Source organism: Haliotis asinina, chromosome 16, assembly GCF_037392515.1.
Source record: "Haliotis asinina isolate JCU_RB_2024 chromosome 16, JCU_Hal_asi_v2, whole genome shotgun sequence".
Taxonomy (NCBI): Eukaryota; Metazoa; Mollusca; class Gastropoda; order Lepetellida; family Haliotidae; genus Haliotis; species Haliotis asinina.
This window is the reverse complement of record NC_090295.1, coordinates 2887335-2912036: the sequence shown is the minus strand read 5'-3', so window position 1 is coordinate 2912036 and position 24702 is coordinate 2887335. Positions and strand designations below refer to the sequence as shown.

The following is a 24702-nucleotide window of genomic DNA, read 5'->3' as shown; positions in this document are numbered from 1 at the left end:
TAGGAACCAACCTCAGAATTTGCCCTATGCGCTGCCTTGTTAGAGCAATGGCTGAGAATCCCCAACCACGTGTTCACAAGCATCAGGCAGTCGCCGAGGAGATCGACGGTGTTTGGCAGTGGTGAATTCGTGGGCGGCCACACACAACACTGAACTGAGAAATCTCGATTTTGTATTTCTGTGACTTGTATACCCATGTTTTTTAACAACTCAAAAGCGGACGAATGAATTTATGTCTAGCATGAAAACTAATAAATATAACATACTCCATGAAACTCTGATCATAATCAGAACATCATACTAACTCTGTGAGGTTTTTGCAGAATGTTATACTTTATGAAAACGCTGAAATTCACAGATGTCTGATCAGTAGTGGAGTGTAACGAAAAGTACTGAGGATAAGTTTACTTGGACTGTCTGAGGAGCATGACGTAGAAGCGCCTACACGTGGAAAAACCCAGACATCTAAATATAGAACCACGTCATAGCAACCCACAGACGAAGACCTGACTGTCATGTATGATTCATTCAATAACTTATATGTACGGTGTATAAAATACTGCTTACATTTTCGTTATTTGAATTTTTTTTAATTTTGGTGAGGAATTTTGGGTTAAGGGTGCCCTAGAGAATTGATAAAGTATTTGGAAACTAGTATTTACAAAGTATTTTTCCCTATTTTGAGTTTACCTGTCTTAACATACATACTGCGACTGATGGTTTGATTCGTGAGAAATAGTACATAATTCTTGAATTTACAACTGACAAATGACCGAATACGAGTACAACGATATCAGAAACCCTTACATATTCAAGTACTTTTGAAAACGAGTGTTTATTTTAAAAAAATGCAAATCGCAGCCAATGCGTCCGCTCGGTCACGTGCCTGCTGGGGCGATGTCTTCATATAAGGGTGGTTCATTCGCGGAGGCACCCGGATCACAGTGTATTCGTAAGTACATTAATTTGAAAATGTTCAAAATGTTTTAGTTAATTCTTAATGGAGCTGGGTTTAGGTTTGTGAAGAGCAACCTTTTCGTCTCTTTAAAACGTGATAAGGCGGGATTTTACCGGATTCTGCAAGGTAAATACAAGGTGAAAGAAATGCGCCGCGCTGTATGGTCCATGCCTAAACTGTCAATCGAGGCTGTTATTGTCCATTTGATAATCAGCTGCATGCTGAACCAGTGTGATGTTCTAAGTTATTGTTGTGTTCGCAAGTTTGACGTGGAGATTTATCTGTATAGGACTGCATTGCGGCTCTTCGGCTCGGGTGAGTGTTGGTTATGTGTGTGCGAGGGGTGGGTTGGGTTGGGTGTGGGCTGGGTTTGGGGTAGCCGAGAGCCGCGATGCGGTCCTATACAGTCAAGACATGACCCTGCATCGCGGCTCTCGGCTACTCTGGTTCATAACTATAGATACAACATGAGCAGGATTTAGGCTGGTCATTAACCAATGGCACAGCTTCAGTGGGCTTTCAGCTGGTTCATAACAAGGGTATAACGTGAGGGTAGGGATCGTTTTTAACCAATAGCACATGTGAGTTTGGGCTAGTGTATAACCAGTGGTATAACATAAGCAGGAATGGTATTGATTGTAACAAATGGCGTGAAAGGGCAGATTTATAACCAGCCATTTATAACATGCATGTTTGACAAAATATGGTTTGACTTGGCTTGTAATTACTGATATAAAATGGGTAGGGTTTGAGTTATTTATAACCAGTGATATAACATGAGTAGGGTTTGAGTTATTTATAACCAATGATATAGCATTAGTAGGGTTTGAGTTATTTATAACCAATGATATAACATGGGTAGGGTTTGAGTTGGTTTATAACAATGATGTGATATATGAACTTTAGAGTTAGTCTCATACCCTTCACCCAGTAATGAGGTGTATATCATTTCAGCTGCAACTGTTCTTTGAGAAAATGATGACAGTATCATTTAACAATCATCATCTTTTTTCAGAAAATGGATTTATCATTTGGAAGACAAGAATGAACCTGATAATGAAGGAGGATGTATCCCATGTACCTTGCATACTTCATATGCATCTGTACAGCTGCAGCTGGGGTCAGTTGTGTAAATACAGTTTTATCATGAAAATGAGTGAGCAAGTGCAGTTTTACACCACTTCTAGCAGTATTTAAGTAGTATTATGGCAGAGAACACAAGCAATGGGCTTCACACATAGTACACATGCGGATAATCAAACCTGTGTCTTCGGTGTGATTAGCGAGGGCTTTAACCACTAGTAACACCTGTTATCTAGTCTCATAAGAATGTTGAGTTTTGATTGGTCCACGTGACTGATAAAATACCATGTACATCCATCACGATCCGCCAGTGGGAGTATACGACTTTTATACTCCTGCTGCAAAAGTCATATCCTCCTGCTACGCCTTGGTGATGACACGAGAAGTGAGAGAAGCATGCATCGACAAGCCTTTAGTAACGTGCGGTGCATTGAGGCCAAACGATCAGCTGGTGTCAACATGGCAGCAAGTTGATTCGATGTTTTGTTTTGATTTAGTGAAAACATTCAGCTAGATAAATGCGTTATAACTTATATTGTATCCGGCATTACACTGAAGTACAGATTCAAGTACTTTTGTTGGGTTGAGTCCCATCTGGGACTCAAACCTATGCACACAGAGTGAAGCAGCTAATCAGTAGGCTAACACACAACCCCACCCCCACCCCTCTATTGCTTGAGGACTTTCATGTCCTTTTTTATTTATTTATTTATTTATTTATTTATTTATTTATTTATTTATTTATTTAACCCCTTCTGTTACAAGTGCTATTGTCATTTCTCTTTTGTTATTGAAGTAATCTCGCCTCTTCCCCTCCCTACACTGCTACAAGTGCTAGTTTCATGTCCTGTTTTGTCATTGAAGTAATCTCCCCTCCCTACACTGCTACAAGTGCTAGTTTCTTGTCCTGTTTTGTCATTGATGTTATTCCCTTCCCTACTGCTGGTGCTGTAGCTGTTCCCTTTTTGTTGTTGAAGTTATTCAACCCCTATTGCAGGTGTCATAGTTATTGGACATATTCAGTCCCTTTTATTGCAGAAGCTATAGATGTTAATGAACTTTTTAACCCCTTGGCTGCAGGTGGTATAGATCTGATTTAAGTTATTCTACCCTTTCAGGTGCTTGGACAAGGAAACAAATGCCAAATCTTCACAAATAACAATCCTTGCCCTCCAGGTACGATGAGTGAATGAATATTAGTGAACAAGAGAATGACTACCTTAGCGAGTGAACGAGCGAGTGAATGAATGAGAGTGTGAAAGAGTAAGTGAATGGCTTAATGTGTGATTTAAACAATGAATGTGCAAATGAACAAATTAACGAATCAACAGTAACAGTGAATGAGAATGGGTACCTGAGTGAGTTAATGAGTGTGTGATGTTAGTTTAGTTTTACACCGCACTCAACAATATGACAGCCATATGACGGTGATATGACGGCGATATGATGTAGAAGATGAATAAGTGATATAGGCAATGAATGTGCCAATGAGTGAATCAATATCAGTGAATGAAGAGAATAATATGGAATAAAAGAATGAGTTAATGTGTGGATGAATAAGTGCATGGTGTAGTGAGAGTGAATTAATGTGTGAGTGAACAAAGTACATGTATTAAATGAATGAATGAGTGAGTGATTTTACTTCTCAGTGTGTGAATGAACAAGATACAGATTGAATGTATGAGTGCTAGAGTGAGTGAGTGAGTGAGTGAGTTTAGTTTTACGCTGCACTTGCCAATATTCCAGCTATATGGCGGCGGTCTGTAAATAATTGAGTTTGGACCAGACAGGCCAGTGATCAGCAACATGAGCATAGATCTGTGCAATTGGGAACCAATGACATGTGTCAACCAAGTCAGTGAGCGTGACCAGCCGATCCCTTTAGTAGACTCTTACAACAAGCATAGTTGCCTTTTATGACAAGCATGGGTTGCTGAAGGCCTAGTCTACCCTGGACCTTCACAGGCCGCCTTTTATGAGTGAGTGAGTGAGTTTATTTTTACGCCACACTCAGCAATATTACAGCTATATGGCGGTGGTCTGTAAATAATCAAGTCTGGACCAGACAATCCAGTGACCAACAACATGAGTATCAATCTGTGCAATTGGAAACCGATGACATGTCAACCAAGTCAGCGAGCCTGATCCATTATCCCTGATCTTACGACAAACATCATTAAGTCACCTTTTATGGGTTGCTGAAGGCCTATTCTACCCCCGGGACCATCACAGGTTGAGTATTTGAATGAACAAGAGAAAGAGTGAATGTGTGGGTGCAAGAGCAAGTTCATCATTGAAGCAGTAAGAAACTCATATCATAAAGTCAAGTTATTTCATCGTTAAAGTTATGGTTTAAATGATTCTAAATATGGCTGGTTGATCCCCAGGGAATGAGCTGGTGACGGCAAGATGTGGGCATGGCCTGATGGAGTGTGTGCCGTGCAGGGAGGGCTACAGTCAGTGTGACTTCACAAACACAAGTTTTCCTGTCAAGTGCTATCGCATCCCATGTCCAGAAATGGATGAAGGAGGTAAGTCACATAAATACAAGTTTTTTTCACTTCAAGACTTTGAGATAACAAAATCCATAGATTTACTAGCCTAATGTCGTGGATAATCTTCATGGTATATGTTCTGTTAAAATGCCGCGAGTACCTTGTATGTATCTACGTCTCAGCCAGGTGATTTTGTTACGTCCCTTGGCTGACTTTTATCAGGTGTCTATGCTGGGAAGTTGAGCGTACCAGTCACAACTCACTTTTGCTTCTTAAATTATGAAACTGGCTAAACTTTGAAACAATTGATGCAGAGGTACTCTGAAAGAAGTAGACGGCATCCTTGCATGTATTTTTTTTTAACATTTCAGACCTATCAATTTGTCTATATGATTTTCCTGTGTTCACTGTGAACAAACCTTTGCATCTGGGACCGCTTATAATCTTTGTTGGCACTGGCAAGCTTGGTTGTGATGGCAGCTTAGCTGATTGGCCAAGCCATAGAATGACTGAGTTCGGTTTTACACTATTTTTAGCTATATTCCAGCAACATGATGGTAGGTAGAGGTGTGATGATATAGAAAATTTAAGATACGCTATGTAACGCTATGTAACGCAATATCTTGGAATGATGCGATTCGATTTGATGCACATCACGATATGCTACTTTTAGTCATTTTCTTTGAAAACATATATTTTTATATCAAGTAATGGTGTAAATTTACACATAACCATCAATTTCTAATGAAAATTTGCAATTTTAAGGTCAACAATAGGTATCGTGATACAAAAAAAGTATCGATATATTTATCATCTGATAAAGTATCACGATTATCGATACTATGATATATCGTCACAGCTCTAATGGTAGGGGACACCAGAATTGGGCTTCACACATTGTGATGAGTCGATGCTTTAACCACTAGGCTACCCCACCACCCAGCTGAACCATAGATGCATCCAGGGTACTTGTAGAGATACGGAATATATACCTTAGAGATTATCAAAGATGCTGGGCTTGCCGAATGCTGACCCTATACAGCTAGATATTACACCTAGTCGAGGTCTGATTAATGCAAATACAGTCAAATCCCGACAAGTCGAATCACTCGGGACGAAGTAATAACTTCGACTTATCGATGTATTCAACAGAGTTTTGTCTATGAGGGCTATAATTGGTGTAGCTAACTGATCCAGTTAACTTCTCATTGATTGATTTCATCTTAAGTATACAAGATTGCTGCTGTTTGAATCTCATGGTACGAAATTTCCTTCTCTAGTCATCATGTGTATTTATGAGATGAATTCGTGTAACCGGAAATCAAATGATGACTACTATAACATGGAATGGTCGGGACCGAAACTTTGAAAATTTGACTTTGAAAAGTCATGACTGAATTCATCTTAAAAGACTCAATGTGATTTATGTTCCTAGCATACTGCTAGTAGTCACAATTTGCCAAAATGAGAAAGAACTATGACTTTTCTTAAATGATATTTATCCCCCGGCATGTAATGCGGGGGGATAAAGTCGACGCCTTGTCTGTCTGTCCGTCCGTCCGTAATCATTTGGTTTCCGGAGCATAACTCAGAATTTGGGCATTTATATTTTTTTCGTTTTTCCATGGAACATTTTGTTGTTAGTCTTATGGTGGGGTGGGCTTCGTTCCTGGAGCAGAACTGAAAAAACATTCAATATTTTTCTGGAAAACTTGGTAGATATATCAATGAGAAACTAAAGTGGTGCATTTTGCTATGTACAAGTTTTTTGTGATTTATTGTTTTCTCGTTTTCCATGGAAACGTTTTGGACCTAGTCTGAAAAGTGAGAGGTGCGTTTCATTTCCAGAGCAGAACTCAAAAACTTCTTAATATCTGTCAGTAAAACTTGGTAAATGTGTGTGGCAGACCCCAAAGTGGTGACTTTTGGTTTTTAAAGGTTTTTGTGAGGTGTTATTTTCTTGGTTTCCATGGAAACGTTTCGGACTTAGTCTCAAAATGGAAGTATGGGCTTTGTGTCCGGAGCACAACTCAAAAACCATTCAATATTTTTCAGCAAAACTTGGTAGATATATCAATCGGAACCCAAAGTGGTGCCTTTTGCTATTTCCAGGTTTTAGTGATTTATCATTTTTTCAGTTTCCATGGAAAGGTCTTTGACTTACTCTCAAAATTGAGAGGTGTGTTTCATTTCCAGAGCAGAATTCAAAAACTTCTTAATATCTGTCAGTAAAACTTGGTAGATATGTGTGGCAGACCCCAAAGTGGTGCCTTTTGCTGTTTACAGGTTTTTATGATGTATTATTTTGTCGGTTCCATGAACACGTTGCTGACCTCGTTTCCGGAGCACAGCTTGAAAACCATTTCATATCTTTTAAAAGGTCTTGGCAGATATACGAGACAGATCTTGAAATGGTAACTTTTTCTGATTACCGATATATGGCATTTATATTTTTCATGAATTCCATGGAAACAATTCAGACTTGGTCTAAAGACACAATAAGTAACTTTCAAACATGTGGGGACTGGGGGGATATGTCATCTTCCGATGACTCTTGTTTTCATTAACATACATAAGGAAAATTTCTATGAAAATTCATCGTTATTCATCGTTCGCTGTATTGTGCTGCACGGAACAATGTCACCAAGTGAATCAAAACGTCTAAATTGAAGCACATACATAGCAAGATTGAGGCAAACTCTCAAAAGCCTAAACATCCGTGTTTTCCATTTTGTTTAAGCTCCTAGGAAAAACAAATGACCTGACTTTTACCACAAGGTGACCTTCTAACCACTCAAAACATACTTCATGGAGAAAATCGCCAACTTATGTCATTCTTTATGAGGGGTGTGTGAGAATATCTCGTCTAAGGAATTTACTGGTGCCTTTTGATCCTTTTTGTGATGTTGTCCTCTAAGATAATTTGTTGTCACCTGGATCCTGTACCCACCACGTTCTTCATGAAAATTCTTGACACTCTTCAACCCACAGTCACCAGTGTTATCAACAAAAGTTTGGAAACTGGCATCTTTCCATCCGGCTTCAAAACCGCCATGATAAAGCCTCGCATAAAGAAGCCTTCACTAGATTCTGAACAGTATTCAAACTACTGGTACAGACCAGTTTCAAACTTATCTTTTTTTTCCATAGCGCAGGGATTCGGAAGAGAAATTTGACAATGGGCCATTTTCAGGATTATTAGGCATTTCCTGAATTTAGAATGGGCCACTACCCTTGTATCAATAGTAAACTTCCCAATTTTAATAGGCCATTTTTCATTTTAATGTGCAAAATGGACTGCCTTTCCTCCTTGCACTGGTTACGGATCCACGAAAGAATTGATTTCAAGGTAGTTACCCTTTCTTACCAGTACAGATACTCCACGGCGCCTCCTTATGTATTGGATCCTCTAACACCATACTCTCCTGCTCGTGTCCTCGGATCCAGAACCAACCCCTGCTGGATCCTTCACCATCCAACCTCAAGACATTTGGAGCTCACTTTCTTGCTTCTGTTGCAACTGCACTATGTAATTCACTTCCACTTAAACTCTGTGCATCTCCATCTCATCAAGCATTCAACCGTAACTTCAAAACACACCTTTTCAGCCAATACAAACTTTCTCCAAGCTCATATTTACCACTGTTGTCTACCAGTCAGTGACTTTTGTTTGTTATTTTTTAACTGTTTGTGCGCGCTTTGAGCATGCCACATAGCGGCATGGAATACTGTACAGTATAAGTACCCACATTATCATCAACTGTATAAATCACACTAACCAATTATTTTTGATGATTGATATATAGTATTGAACCAGTCATCAAATATGATAACTGAACCAATTGTAACTAATTATACCACACTGTAACATGCATACTCCACCAAGACATGGGACACTGTTGCCATGGCAACTACTCTTTGTTTTAACATCTTAACAGCAAGTGCCAGGCAGGGAAAGAACTACTAACAAATACATCTTTCTGCATTATTTTATGGTATTGCCAGGGACTCTGTACTATTACTTTATGCAAGACAAATCCTGTCCACTGGACCACAGATGAAGTCTGTTTTGAGAGGGGAGGAAATTTAGTTCTGTAGTAAAGTGGCTCATTCTCTGAAACCTCTGCTAAGGTCAGATCAATTTTATTTCTTGTTTTATGCATCTGAGGTATTGTTTCAAGAATAAGAAAAACAAACACAAATTAAAATTTAAAGAAATATTAAAAAATAAAATTGTATTGTTTTTATTTGCCAAAATGTTTTTTTTTAGTTTTTTGGCCCATATTCACTTCATTCATTGCCAAAACTAACATACTTTTAGTATTTAGAAGGAATATTTCTTTGAATTTTTTTTATTGTTATTTTTATTTCAGTTGTTTTCGGTGTTGATTGATTTCATAAAACATACACATGAGCATTAATTATGCACCACCAAATATAATTGTAGCTTGTAACAAAAAGAGATCAAAACAGAGAAGTCAACCAGTTCTATCTAAATACACATGCAGTTAGAATGAAGTTTACGTGCTGACTCAAATGCATGCTTTTCATGCTAAAGTTCTGTCATGGTTCAAGCGACTGAGGGGTATAAAAAGGTGAAATGAAGTATTCTCATTGCTTTCTTATTGACGCATCAATAAGAGAACAGTGCTGAAATTGAAATTTTTGGACATACCGAAGCGTAGGCTTTCTGAAAATACCAGATGGCATGAAGCTGGTTTGTCCTGTCGCACCATTATGGCCAGATTGAATATCAATCACACTGTCATTAGTCTCTTTGTAAGGAAACATGTGGCCACTGGTTAGATCAAGGATCGTCCATGACCAGGAAGGCCGAAAGAGACCACTCCCCGTGATGACTGTGCCCTTGTTTGCCTAGTGAGAAGCAGGCCCATGACCAATGCCGAAATCTCGGACAACAATGGAGAGTGGGTGTTCAACCAGCTCTCAACCAGCACCATCCGAAGGAGGCTCATGTCCGCTGGATTCCATGCACGTCATCCAATCAAACATCCCTTACTCACTGATAGACACAAGGCTCAATGTTTGGCGTGGTGTAATCAACGGCAAAACCACAATCTGAGGACATGGCACAGGATCCATTAAAGTCGTTTTCCTCTTCATGTTACTGATGGCGAGTTTGGAGCAGTAGTAAGGAGGCTTATCAACAGCGGATGATCCATGCAGCTGAACCCCTTGGTGGTGACTCTATAATGATGTGGGGGTGTATCTCCTATGACTGTAAGCTGAATCTAATCATCATTCAAGGGACACTTAATGGTCAGAGATACCAATAGGAAGTACTGGAAGTTGCTGTTGTCAGGCATTTTGATAACCACCCCTTCTCCAGTCGGCCACTATTTATGGACGATAATGCTAGGCCCCATCATTCCAGAGCTGTACTTGCAGAACAATGCAGTTGACTGATTACCTTGGCGTGCGAGAAGCCCTGATCTCAACCTTGAGCATTTATGGGACCATCTGGGGATCCACCTGTTCAAAATTCTACAGGAATTAGCCCAGTCTCTTCATGAGGGATGGCAGAGGCTTCCAATGATGCACATTCAGCGTTTGATTTCCAGCATGAGGAGGAGGGTTGCAGCAGTTATCAGTGCAAGGGGAGGATACACCAAATGCTAATGTCACCATTACTGTTGGCTTAGGATTGAACAGTGAACGTTTTTTGAGAACTTTGTGTACGTTGGACCACAGACATTGTCGGTGTGACCATAGTATTGGACATGATGGATTGACACTTTAGATGGTTCAGTTAATGAAATTATAACCATATATTTGGTTTCCATTTCATGAATGACCAGTGTGTTGTGTGTTGTTTTGTGATGTTTTATAATAAATCACACCAACATGCAAGAATTTATACACGAGGCCACCAGGACTTCACCTTAGGACATCAGCGTGGTCATGTTTTACAATTTAGAGTTGCTTGACGTTAATTAATGGCCAACTTTGTGTAATGTTTTGCGTTAATTACCTCAGCAGCTCTTTTGCACAACCCTTTTCTCTGGACTTTGTTTTTACACAAGACACAGGGTGTCCACGACGTGAGAATACCTAGGAATACCACTTCACAGGGCTTTGCATTGAGCATTCCCAAATGGGATTGGCACCTGTAAAATTGCCTCTTTATGACATGAATCAGATGTTATATCTTGATCTTGCCTTAGTTCTATACTGTACATCTGTATCTTATTTCAGTGACCAAGGTTAGATTGACCTGGAATGAAGACAAGACATGTACTGTTTCCTGTGTCTGTAACGAGGCCATGGGGTACACAGGGACCTTGGGCTTCAACTGTAGCCTTCATGAACAACCATGTGGGGTGGACAGAGAACTCAGGAATGGTAAGTAAAACGTAGTATACAGAGAAGGCATTTTAAGAAATATTTATTTACTCTCAGGATTCAAAAGTGTAAATGAATAATATTTTTCCTGAATGATCCATGGGGGTCTAGGTTAGAACTTGTCTTAAGCAGCTACAACCAATGCATAGTGTAAGATGTGACTAATGTGATCAAGAGCTCAGACTCGCTGACTTGGGTGACACATGGTATTGTATCCTTGCCATAGAATGATGAGTTTGCTGTTGATCACTGGATTGTCTGATCCAGACTCGATTATATACAGATCACCACCATAAAGCTGGTTTATTGCTGAATGTTTTTCAACAGCAAACAAACAAACCTGATATAAAACTGAGACATGTGATAATTCATATAGATACAATGTAGTATACAGTATAAATGTAGATAGCTTATTTGATTCTTCCTTTGTGTTTTAAATGCTTAGAAACCACTGGATACTTTTGGAACTATTCTTGTTATCTTTCAAAATTTAGATCATTTGTTGCAGTTTGTGTGTTTGCCTGGTAACAATACACAGTTCATATGTGCCATGTTAGAATCAATCTTCAGTAGCCTGTAAGATCGAGTGGTTAGACTGGCTCACTTGTCATATGATGACACACCCCACCCCAATCCCACCCCCACTCTTTACTTATGTGTTTGTGTTTTATATGTATAGCTATAGAAATCATTCGATATTTTTTGTGAACAACTTTTGTTACCATCTTTCAAAATTTATACCATTTGTCTTAGGTTGTTTGCTTGACACACAATTCCCAATCAGGGGTTGACACAGGTTGTCAGGGTATATGTTTTCTTTTGGTGCACTGCAGGCTCCTGTGTTCCGTGTGACAAGGGGCACCACAATGCCGATCCGAAGTTTGGTCGATGTGACCCGGATGTCTCCAAGTCGCCTTCGACACAACCATCATCAAGGTGTGCTATACAGGAGATCCATATGCTATATATGTCCACCATATGGCCATACTATGCTTCACGATTACGTACTTCCATCTAAATATTTCTGGAAAAGGACATATATTCAGTACATTATAGTAGGGACAGATCCAGTAATTGCCACTATGAGCATTGATCTATGCACTTGGGATGGAGTCAGTAAGTCTTACCACAAAGTGGATTAATGATAAAATTTAAAAGTATATTTCACAAACAATATATATTCAGGACAATATATACCTTGATGGCAGTGTTCAGCGTTACAAGCCTCTGTGGTTACTATGCCCCCAAAATACTTCAAAACAAATATTAAATATGCCTTCCTCATGCAATTGGTCGTTATTTGTGTTTTGGAGCTTTAAGCTAAATTTCCAACAGGTGTTAGAGCGGTAGGGATAGCCAGGTTATTTCATTTCATAATATGTGCCAGGTTATTTCATTTCATAATATGTGCAGTGTGTGAAGCCTATTTCTGGTGTCCCTTGCAGGTGATGGTGCTGGAATATTGCTAAGGCCAGATCAGTTTTATTTCTTGTTTTACGAATTTTTGTCCTCTGAAAACCTAAAGGCAAGCAGGAAAAAAAAATAAAAATAAAATTTCCAATCAAAGTAATAGTCCTCCTAAATACTCAAAAGTATTTTACTTTTGCAATGTTACTAAGGAAAAGAATACAACCTAAAAAGTATTTTCTTGCGAGTTTACATTTTTAGCCAATAAAGACATTAGGATTTTGTTTTTTAATTAATTTTTATTTTTTTCCTTATTCATGAAAAAATGTCAGGCGAATCCGTAAAACAAGAAATAAAATTGGTCTGGCCTAAAAACAGAATAAAAGCAGGCTTACAAAATGTCTGGCCTAAATAAAGAATGTAGCATCTTATGTCGAGTCCAATATGACGACTTTATTCAGCTGCTTGTCTAATCTGTTCTCAGCACATGGCGTCCACTTATGGATTTGGTGACAGAAGTATTGCATTCCACACAAAATATTCCGACAAGCCAAGACGATGAAAGGTAGGTTATCTGAAATTTTGTTAACTGCCCAGAATCCCCTGTTGGGATTTGGGATTTGAATAGACTTCCAGAAGTGTGCTGAAGTGCTGACCTCTTGTAGCAGGAGGTCAGACTTGGGGCCAGTGATAACTTGTGTGTATCCAGCATGGTATTGTCTGGTCCAGGCCACCATCAGATAGATGGAATGTTGCTGAGTGTTGCATTGAACAGACACATAACTAGTCTCTGAAATGAACATATTTTACTGAAAAAAATTCATAGGAAAATAAAATATAACGAAAAGGATCCCAGAGGCTTTCTTCTGAAGCTGTGGAAAACTAGATGCAATACATTTTCTAGACTTGCATGGGCTTTCTTGAATATGTTTGCTTCAGGATCTGTATGGCAGTCAATGTGAGTCAAGTGTTGTCTACAAGTATCTCTGGAGGTATTAAATCTGTCTTTATCACATATAATATTGAACACACGTAGGACTGGTCACAGAGACGAGTGAGTGAGTGAGTGAGTGAGTGAGTGAGTGAGTGAGTGAGTGAGTGAGTGAGTGAGTGAGTGAGTGAGTGAGTGAGTGAGTGAGTGAGTGAGTGAGGTTATTTTCACCTTTGGTCAAACCTACAGGTGCTGCCAGTCTCAGGTCACTATGACCCAGGAGTGAGTGAGTTTGGTTTCAACACTATTCCTGTCATACTGCCAGTAAGTCGAATGTGGATGAAATGCTTACTGGGATGCAGTTTTTCAAATATTTTTATTCAGTTCAAGAGTATATGTATGTATATATATGTATGTATATATATGTGTGTGTGGATATATATATATATATGCACACAGACACAGACAGACAGACAGACAGACAGACTTTGTATACACTGCAGCCATTAAACCTAGCCACATTTAAATGTCAGATACCTAAATGTCAAACACATTTTCACACAAAAAGATATACTTAGACTGGAACTGTTGGGGAATACCTACCAGCCGTCTCCATTTTTTATCAAATTAATAGTATTTATTGTTCTTAGTTACAGTATGTCTTTCTATTATCGTTATCGTTATCGTTATCGTTATCTCTCAGAGCTTTCTTGAATTTCCAAAATATAGGAATATTATACTTTAATCTCATATTATGTATGCATTTTTTTGACTAGGAGAATGATATGATTTATAAGATAATATGTGTACTGGGAACCAAAAAAGACTGAACTTAGTTGGGACAAAGCCTGGTAAACCTTAGTGAAAGTTACAGGTGTGGACAAACTCAGAATAGATATGAGGAAAAATGGACTGAAACCCAATATCATAAAATCTTGCATATCTAATGGCCACAACAGACTGCCTGGTAAATGCCTGTACATAAGAGTGCACATCCTACTGTGCCACCTGTGAGAGAAACTGAATGTTCATTCCCAACTGCTGTTCTGACTGTATTGTGAGTTTAGTTTTACGGCACTTTTAGCAATATTCCAGCTATATATGAAATGGACATCATTATACCTGAGATGGTAGGGAGTCGAACCTGGGTCTGCGGCATTGTGAGCAAACGCTTTTACCACTAGGCTACCCCACCACCCTTGCCCTGCGAAAGTAAAATGTTACTGATGAAAAAGGTTTGTATCTGGTTTATTTGTTTACTTTATATTAGGCCAAACCAATTCTATTTCTTGTTTTACGGATTTTTGTCCTCTAAAAACCTAAAGAGAGGCAGAAAAACAATAAAAATAAAATTTCCAATTAATGTAATATTCCTTCTAAATACTCAAAATATGTTACTCTTGGCAATTTATGAAATGAATGTGTGTTAAAAAAAAACAGAAAAAGTATTTTCTTGTTAGTTTACATTTTTAGCCAATAAAAACATTTGGATTTTATTTTTTGAGCAAGGGAAATTGATTTTTATTTTTTTCTCATTCTTGAAAAAATATGGCAGACAAGAAATAAAATTGGTCTGGCCTTATCACAAAAAAAACCAATGTCAAAAAATATGTGTATTAACTGTTTTACAGATATGTAAGTATGAATCTAGCTGAGCATACCAGTGTTGCTTTACTTGTGTCCTTGGATTCCAATCACATGGCCATGTTATTAAGTTTAGAAATATACTATTTTTGATCATCATTATCAAGGGGAAATAGAAAGGGACTTGGATAAACCAAGCTTCTCAGGTGAAACACCTATTGGTGACACTTGACCATTGGACTCCTGTAGAATCTCCTTTGCTCAGAGAAAGTGTCCTTCTCACCATTTACCCATGGCTGGGGCATGGTTGGATCAATATCAGGGCATGTCCACTCGCCGGTGGGCCTGCATATTGAACCTCTGGGGCCCATGCTGCTCCGAGATCCCCTGTAGTTTAGCCTGGAGCCGCAAGGTGTCCAGTTACCGTGTGTTGCCACTAGGAGGCACTACAAGAGTCTAGTCTATGGAGAGGTTATGTACTGGCAGGAAAGACTTACGCACTCGGCTTTCCTTTCACCTTTTACGGCTAGCCAGCGGTATAGCAGTAGAGCGGAAGAGACGTTAAAGCAAAAGCAAAAAAGCCACTACCAACTACCACTACACACTAGACACATCACACAGACTTGTGCATACAACCCACCAACACACAAAGGTCTTTCACAAATCTCAGTGTGGCTTCCGCCCAAAATCAGGTACCATAGATGCACTCATGCAGCTAACTGAACAATGTCATCAAGGATTAAGCAGGAATGAATACACGGTTATAATCCTGATCGATCTAGAAGGTGCATTTGATAAGGTGTGGTGGGATGGAGTCACCTTAAAGGCAGCTGAACTGGGAATAAGTGGCAGACTTCTTAAATTCATCAGAAGCTTCCTCAGCAAAAGATACATCCAAACCAAAGTAGGTAATGAGTATTCAGACTTAATCAGCATCAACACTGGAACACCCCAGGGTTCAATAATCAGCCCAATCCTTTTTAACATCATGATGCAGGATCTACCATCTGTAGTTTCAAAGCCACTGGGACAAGTCACATATGCTGATGATGGCTCCATATATATCACTCACAAAGATCTCAACCACATTGTGACGCATGCCAATGAATGTATGGAAGCAATAAACAATTGGGCAACCAAGTGGAAATTAAAGATATCCCAAGAAAAGACAGAATACACAGTCATCACAGAAAACGAAAACATGTGTTGCCACTTGACAAACTTGGTATACAAATCTCTGGTCGGTCAACAGGCTACAACAAAAATCCGAAAATACTAGGGCTAACACTCGACCCTAAACTCACATGGAATGCCCATATTGACCGGTTACATCATGACTGTCTAAAGAGGCTGAACCTCATGAAGGTCATTTCATCAAAAGCTTGGGGGGCCGATTTTACCACCCTAAGGATTAAAAATCACTTCCTTCCAAAAGATTCTCCAGGGCATCTCAAGAAAAACAAAGCAAAGAACTCCTTCTATGCAAGATCCAGCAGGCTACTCAAGGAAAGAAACATCTATCTCCCTTCTAGGTCAGACCCCAACTTCTCTCCAACAGCAATCATGAATGATATACCACCATGGCAATGGAAACCTCCAACCATAGTAACATCAGTTCCAGAACAAGCCAATAAGTCAGAAAACCCAGTCAAGTTGAAGATGCTAGCCTTGGAGTTAATCCAGACTAAATATTCAGAATACAGAAAGATCTACACTGACGGCTCCCTGGATCCAAACAATGGAAAAGCTGGGGCAGGCATATATCTCCAAGACGATGAGAGTAGTGTCATCATTCCACTCACCCCCTGCTCAATCCTCAGTGCAGAACTTACAGCAATAGAAAGAGCCTTGCTGGAAACTAAAGATCTTTCCAACTCCGGTCCTTACACCATCCTGACTGACTCTTTATCATCCCTGCACACTCTGTTGTCATACAAACCTACTGAGTACTACCATCAAACCAAAGCCATCAACAGTCTGCTACAAACCCTGAAAACTGTCATCTGCCTACAATGGATCCCAAGCCATGTAGGGATTATTGGGAACGAAAAGGCTGACGAACTTGCCAAGCAAGCATCTGAGTGTGGCCCTCTGCTAAAACCTATGTCATCTCTACCTAGTTTGAAATGCAGAGTGAAGGAAACCTCTAGTGATAAATGGTCAAATATCTGGCTCAATAACAGCAAAGGTCGAAAGTACTTTGAACTGCAGGAAAAACCCAACAGTATTTTCTACAAAAATATCAAAAGAACGGATCAAGTTACCATCTCTAGAATCCGAATGAACCATTTTCCCGTCAGAGCTATCTAGCCAAATATCATCTGGCAACTGACCCCATTTGCACATTTTGTAATCAAGAAGAGGAAGATCTTGAGCACATCTTATTCAGATGCCCCGAATATGATGAAATCAGGTCAACAGCCAACAACAATCTTAAAGAAGCCCTTGAAAACAGAAATAATGAATGGGCTCAATTCATCAATATAATCAAGAGGAGAAACGAGAGGGTACATGCAAGGGCCACGACGCCAGAGGCATGCTCCACTACCTAACCTAATATACTATTTTTTATGTAACAGTTAATGTCATGTAGAATGATTTGTTGTTTGTTTGTTGGTTAACCCTGCACTTATCAACATTCCAGCTGCATGACGGTGGTCTGTAAATAATTGTGTCTGGTTCAGTGATCAACAGCATGAGCATAATTCAAAGACAACTGGGCATTTGGAACTGGACAGTTTACCATCTTATGTTATACTGATTTCTAGTTTCTCCTTTTTGATGTTAACTCCTCAACCTTATGTCAAAAGTGTATATCATACCATTATGTACAGCACAATGATACTGTTTACCTCACACTGAAACTAAGTTTAAGAAAAAATATCATGGTTGGGTCAGGGGGAATAAGGAAATCACTGTTTCTAGAAGTGAGTGAGCGAGTGAGTGAGTTCAGTTTATTCAGCAATATTCCAGCTATATGGCAATGGTCTAAATAATCGAGTCTGGAACTGTCAATCCAGTGATCAACATCATGAGTACCAATGTGTACAAATGGGAACTGACTCTCTAGAAAGTCTCATAAAATAAACATTCTGAATGGTAATGAAAAATAGGATTTGGGAGGATCATCTAAACATATTCCAAAAATGGGAGGAGAGTGATTATTTTCATTAATGCATAAATAGTGAGTGAGTTTAGTTCTATGTCCTTTCAGCAATATTCCAGCAATATCATGACGGGGGACATCAGAAATGGGCTTCACACATTGTACACATTTGGGGAATCGAACCCATGTGTTCAGTGTGAAGACCAAACACTGAACCACTAAGCTACCCCACCACCCCTAAATGACTCATTCATCAGCCCTCCTGTTGCAATGACCTGTCAGTTGTTATTGATATATTATTAGTAACTTTTGATCTGTGATATCTTCCTTTGACAGCACCAACTATACTACCGTGGCTGTTGTAGTGATTGCAGTGGTTGCAGTTGTCGCCATCATCGTTGTGATTGCTTGTGTTAAAAGTGGCAAGTATTGCTTGTATTTTATTCAAACATTTGTCTTGTTTCTTTATTCCATCAATATATTGAGAAAGGATAATGTTCATTTATAACAGTTTATTCTTTTTCGTAACATTCATTTTGAAGATTTTATACTTTTTCATAATTTTAATTTTTCATATTTACTTTACTTTTAGGAAAAATAAATATTGCATGCTGTGGACGGGCAATTCAGGATTCAAACAATACGGGTAAATATTTTCATTTACCATGGAAACATGCTTACAGTGAGTGAGTGAGTGAGTGAGTGAGTGAGTGAGAATGGTTTTATGCCACTTTTTAGGAATATTCTAGCAATATCTCAGGGGGAAATAAAAAATGGGATCCACACACTGTACAAATGCAGGGAATCGAACCCGGGTCTTTGGTGTGATGAGCGATTGATTTAACCACTAGGCTACTCCACCACCTCACCATGCTTACACGGTAAAGGGTTTCAAATATATCTGTTAAAATACTAGATTTTTTTTTTTAAAGTAAGTAGAGGGTTTTATTTTGATATGTTTAAGGCTGTTTTTCCCAATTTTGTTTTTTTAAAACTTTTTTTTAAACTGAATTATTACTTTGATAACAGATATTATGCTGATGTTTTATTTAGCAGATCGGGAGGGGTGTGACACACAAGAGAGGTCAGGTGACCATCCTCCTCCGCCTTACAGTGATGGTAGGTGATACTTGTCATCTTGGCGTGGAGACACCTTACTTTGTCATTCTTACTTTCTCCCAACTGTACGATGACGAGCAGATAAAGTACTGCCACAATACCTCTGCCTGTTACATAAACTGATTTACTCTTTATTGGCAAGAGTAACACCTCTGAAAGGAGGCAAGCGAAACGGGGCATATCACATCTTATAAGTCATGAGTTATGTAGCTACCTTTTTGGTTCTGTATGACTGTTTGTACAGGTCCCAGCTGACCTGTTTAACAATGCTCACCCTCTTTGATATTGTTAGGCAGCCCTCAAATTTTCTCACCCAAATCCCACCTACCCCTTCCCACTCCACAGAATACAAAATTATTCAGTTTCCTAATGTAAGTTTGAACATTGCAGACCGTCTGCCCAATGGGACCAATCATTGCCGCCTCAATGCAGACAACGGCAGTTGCCCTAATGGAACAACTGGTGGTCAGTCAAACAGGACGACAAGGCATCAGCAGCCAAATGGTGGTTATCAAACACCAACAGGTGATCAGGCGAATGAACTGGCTGATGGTCCCTCCACAGATGGTCTGACAGATGGAAGCATCTCCAGTAATGGTGGAGGAGAGCTTTCTACTGGCATGACATGGAACCACTCATTGGACCCGAGTGGAACCCTTGGCGAATCTGGAGATACGAACAGAAGCACATCAAGTTTTGGCACTTCAAGACAAAGCCCCACCTATAGTCAAGCAGAATACTCAATCAGGGCCATACCTGAAGCAAGCCAGGCCCCTCAACATGGACAAAACAACCCAATGCAAAATGTTGACACTGCTGGTAAGAATGATCATTGAAATACTTTACGGAGCAAACTTAAATCCACACAAGGTCAGCAGACGTCAAGCTGGCGGAAATCTTTGATCTTGAGCAGATTGAACTATATATGCCTCTTTAATCCAGAGACAAGGTTTCTTCTGGCTCTTATGGGGCTAGGGGGACGTATCAACCTTTTCGTGATCCATATAGGCTCAATCCTTTTGTATTATCAGCAATCATTTTTAGTCAGGACAACCAGTCCACAGATAAAAATCTCACCAGAAACACTTGCATTCAGATGATTAAGACAGGGAGCCCTTTTATGAAGCAACATTTACTAAGTTTTCTTCATTCCTTTTTATTGTTCAACTTGTACTAAAGTTAATCTTATCCCATTCTTTAACTCGGCACTAAGGTTACCTTAGTGACTTACAATCACCTAAGGGTGCTGTTTTGCAAACACTCACCCGTTCATTTCATTAATGACATGCAGGCTTTTTCTCCCTATGTACATGAAATGGTACTTGTCTTTATGTAATACTTTATGTTTAGTTGCTTTGAATCATTTCTTATTTAGGTCACACGACTGGATATTATAACCTGATTTATCTCATATAGGTAGTTTTGTCTATAGCTGAAATGTGTGGGGATCTTGGTTATAACAGACTGTATAAGTTATTATATGTCTCTGGTCATGATTGGTTATTATCACCCATACTTGTTGTAAGAGGTGACTAAAGAGATCAAGTTGTCACGCCTGCTGATTCACGTCATCGTATCCCGCTGGCATACATTAATGCATATGATGTCAGTCACTGAATTGTCTGATCCAGACACAATCATGTTCAGACTGCAGCCATTATCAGTGGAATATTGCCAAGAGCAGCATTAATCAACACCAAACAAAGAAAGCAGAACAGTTTTGTTCACGTGTATAGTTGTTGGCTGGAAGCAAATCATCATGGCATGTCAGCTGAAGGAGTGGATACGACCCAACTCAGGACATGGGGAACACTGCCGACAGACACAGGAGTATGTGATTCAGTCTTTCAAAGGGACATAACTCTACATTTATATACAATACCTTGACCATTTTGGTAACTACACTAAAAGGTTCTTACTTCTATTTCAGATGAGTCGATACCATTGAACATATTAGGATCTTCCCTGTCTGCTTTAACGACAAAGTCAGCAGACGTCTTTGATCCTGATCAGATAGAACGAAAGATGCTTCTTTCATCCACCAGCGAAGTTGCTGCGGTCTCTCTTGAAGCAAATGAAACACACCAGCTTTTGCCAGACAATCACAGTTCACAAGCCTTTGGTGAACTGGACATAAATAGATATTAGTGTAAAAACATCTTCACAGTAACATCAGAAGTCATCCACACTATAAAGTTATCAGTCAATCTAAAAGCATCTTCACGGTAACATCAGAAGTCATCCACACTATATAGTTATCAGTCAATCTGAAAACATCTTCACGGTAACATCAGAAGTCATCCACACTATATAGTTATCAGTCAATCTAAAAACATCTTCACAGTAACATCAGAAGTCATCCACACTATATAGTTATCAGTCAATCTAAAAGCATCTTCACGGTAACATCAGAAGTCATCCACACTATAAAGTTATCAGTCAATCTGAAAACATCTTCACAGTAACATCAGAAGTCATCCACACTATAAAGTTATCAGTCAATCTAAAAACATCTTCACGGTAACATCAGAAGTCATCCACACTATATAGTTATCAGTCAGTCTAAAAACATCTTCACAGTAACATCAGAAGTCATCCACACTATATAGTTATCAGTCAATCTAAAAACATCTTCACAGTAACATCAGAAGTCATCCACACTATATAGTTATCAGTCAGTCTAAAAACATCTTCACGGTAACATCAGAAGTCATCCACATTATAAAGTTATCAGTCATTACTGACCTACCTTTGTCAGGGTGATAGAAATTGTCACCCACATTTAAGTTTGTGACAACCACTGGTGCTATCACTAACTCATAGCAAGTCCTATGGTACAACTGTTCCTCGACTTACTTCCATAGTATCACCCACAGTCCAATACATACCTTGTGGGAAAACCTGGAAAACAATAAAGGAACACTTGCATGTCTATGTGTTCCCTTATTTGTTTCCATGAGCATATATGAACTATCAAGTGGTACACTTTCATTACAAGGGATAGTGCGAACTGATAATTTGATGGGTTTTGCAGAATCTCAGGACAAAAGTCGCATGTTTAAGGAATGAGCAAGTCAGGTGTTACACCATTCTTAGCAATATTACAGCAATTTTGTATCATGGAACACCAGAAATGGGTTCCGCATATTGCATTCAAGTGGGAGTAAAACCCAGACCTTCAGCATAACTAGTGAATACTTAACCACTGGTTACCCAACCAACATTTAAGGGGGGTTTCTCAGTTTCCAATATTCAGCTGGGGTGTTCTCAGCTACTCAAAACTGAAATTCAAGGGGATTAGAGCTGGGGAATTATGTTCTGTATCTGAACTGTGTTCACTTATTGAAAGGTAGCTCAAATAGCTGGTAAACTGACTTCACCAGGTAAAGAAAGTTCGATTTTGTGGATTGTGTTCACTTCGATTTTGATGAATTTTGTTCATTTAGTGATTAAGTTCTGAAATGTTTTGAAACTATAGTTTTAATTAAAACTGTGATTATTGTTGAATTTGATTTGATGAATTTTGTTTAATTTGGGTTTTATAAAGTCATGAACTATGATTAATTCGATATGGATATACAGATCAGCATGAAGTGTTTTGGACATCATTCATCATGGGTAATGGTAACTCTCAGGTCAAGGTTGTAACCTGTTCCACGTCCAGGGCAAACTATAGCTTAAGTGGATATGGAAATGTCAGTCTACCCTGGTTCAGAAATGGTTCAGTGGATCTCAAAATCAGTCATGCATAACCACGAGGTAAACCCTGAGGTGTGAGGATTCCCAACACAATCTGATTGTTTAAATTGAATATGATCTTTAGTCTGTCTGCTGGCTGATAGATATACAAGCATGAAATTAACCATCACTTCAGATTTAAACATATTTGTTCTTACTATCACATTCTATTTACATCCAAAATCTGCATTTGTAGCTATTTCGGTCATTGAAGTGTTCGAATTCTATCTTTGTGATAGGGATTACAGAGCTGGCAACATGGAATCTAATGAAAGCTCAGTCATCCCTAGCTTAAAGCCTGGTCTGAGCCCCAAAAGTGAGATTTGGGGGTGAATGTGAGAAGGGCCTCGGCCCCCTTGGGATGGTTGGGGTCTGGGTGTCAAAACAAATCATTTTCAAGATAGAAATAAAACTTTCCCAAAACATTTCAGTTCATACAGAAGGGTCTTGTTGAATTTTGCAAGTTAACAATATGTACCTCTGCCATTAAATGTAGTAGAGACCTCAAGGTTTGATAAAATTCCCATGCTGTGTACTCTTGAATGTACATGTATTGTGATGCGAAACCATGTTAATGCTTCAAACAAAATACCCCAATTTTATAAAAATATAGTTTTGGAATAAAAATATCAGAACTGTTTCTTCCTGTTGGTTTTTAGGGTTTGTGACTTGTTCTAGCCCTACAATAATGTTGTTTACTCCCAAACTGAAAGACCTGATCCTATTCTATAAAACTATTCATGTGATATGATTAAGGTACTGTAAGGATAGGATAGGGTAGAATATTTATATAGTGGCATTATCTTACACAACTCAACTTCCTGGGGAGTATTCAACGCATGCAGCTTGTTAGGTGCAATGGGTTATCACTCAACCTCATCCCATATGCAGCTGGTTGAATTGGGACACAGTCACAGTATTTTGTCCAGTGATGCTGCACGATCACAAGCCGTAGGTGTTCGTATGTCCACCCTCTGGTCAGATGAGTGGGTTTAAATACTGACTAGGGGTTTGAGACAACAGTGAAATCGCCTGCAAAAATAGTTAGTTCCAAGGTTTTTACACCCTGTGAGAAGTAGGGATTGATTCAGGCACCCTTCGCTCACCAGACAACATGCCCACCTTGCCCCCCTAACACCACCCACACCCCCCACCACACACTCACACACTTCAATACTATAACTGTTACTGATACGTTATTTAAGGAATTATCCAACACTTATTTTAAAATAGTCATTATTGTGTAACCAATCTTTTGTTGATTGCTTGGAAAGGGTTTCTCATTTGATGCTTAATGTCACACCTGTCATCAAGCTTATATTACTGAATCTGTACCAGAAACTCCAGTGACAGGCAATATAAGCATGGATCTACACAATTATCCAAAGATGTGAAGTCAGCCAGTCTAAACATCAGACAACGTTCAAAATAACATCCGCTTGAAATAACATCCAGGCCGGAGGACTAGGATAAGTTGTTGTATCGGGTTGGCAGTTTCAAATATCTGCAGGCCCTTGTCGCCTTCAGTATATTACTTTGTTCTTTGGTACTGGAATCTTTCCCTTGCTTTTCCCCCCACTTTATTGACGTTCGGGACTGATGCATGATATATCATGCTGTGATAGCTTTGTTTCACTCCACTGCACAAAGAAATATCTTTATAACCAGTTTTAACAAATAAAATAGGTCTCGCTGTGCCATAGGTTTGGCTAATTGATTTTGTAGAAACAGTGTGAAACTGTGTACAGTGTAGTCTAATTTCTTTTCATTGGTTTGACAAAATGGGTCTGCAGATTTCATTCAGGTCCTGTAGATTTTAAAGCCTGCAGGCCCAGGTGGCCAACTGGCAAATTAAGTATTGGAAACACAGACACCCGATCTTATTAGTGACCTCTTGTGACAACCATGATTTCAGTTG

At 39.1% G+C, this 24702-nt stretch overlaps 1 protein-coding gene across 2 annotated transcripts; it reads left to right on the top strand.

The window, feature by feature from the left end:
• Nucleotides 1-896: 896 nt before the first annotated feature.
• On the top strand, nucleotides 897-23424 carry LOC137268190 (uncharacterized). Of its 2 annotated transcripts, none has more exons than XM_067802723.1 (12): nucleotides 897-952; nucleotides 1974-2078; nucleotides 3160-3217; nucleotides 4429-4572; nucleotides 10753-10899; nucleotides 11733-11835; nucleotides 12791-12871; nucleotides 18264-18349; nucleotides 18520-18573; nucleotides 18984-19046; nucleotides 19437-19865; nucleotides 20977-23424. In XM_067802723.1, the coding sequence occupies exons 2-12, from the start codon at nucleotides 2025-2027 to the stop codon at nucleotides 21192-21194; spliced, it is 1437 nt and encodes a 478-aa protein (XP_067658824.1). In that variant the 5' UTR covers nucleotides 897-952; nucleotides 1974-2024; the 3' UTR covers nucleotides 21195-23424. The 2 variants fall into 2 exon arrangements, with proteins under 2 accessions (XP_067658824.1, XP_067658823.1); XM_067802722.1 differs by having other exon boundaries at nucleotides 18981-19046.
• The last annotated feature ends 1278 nt before the right edge of the window (nucleotides 23425-24702 follow it).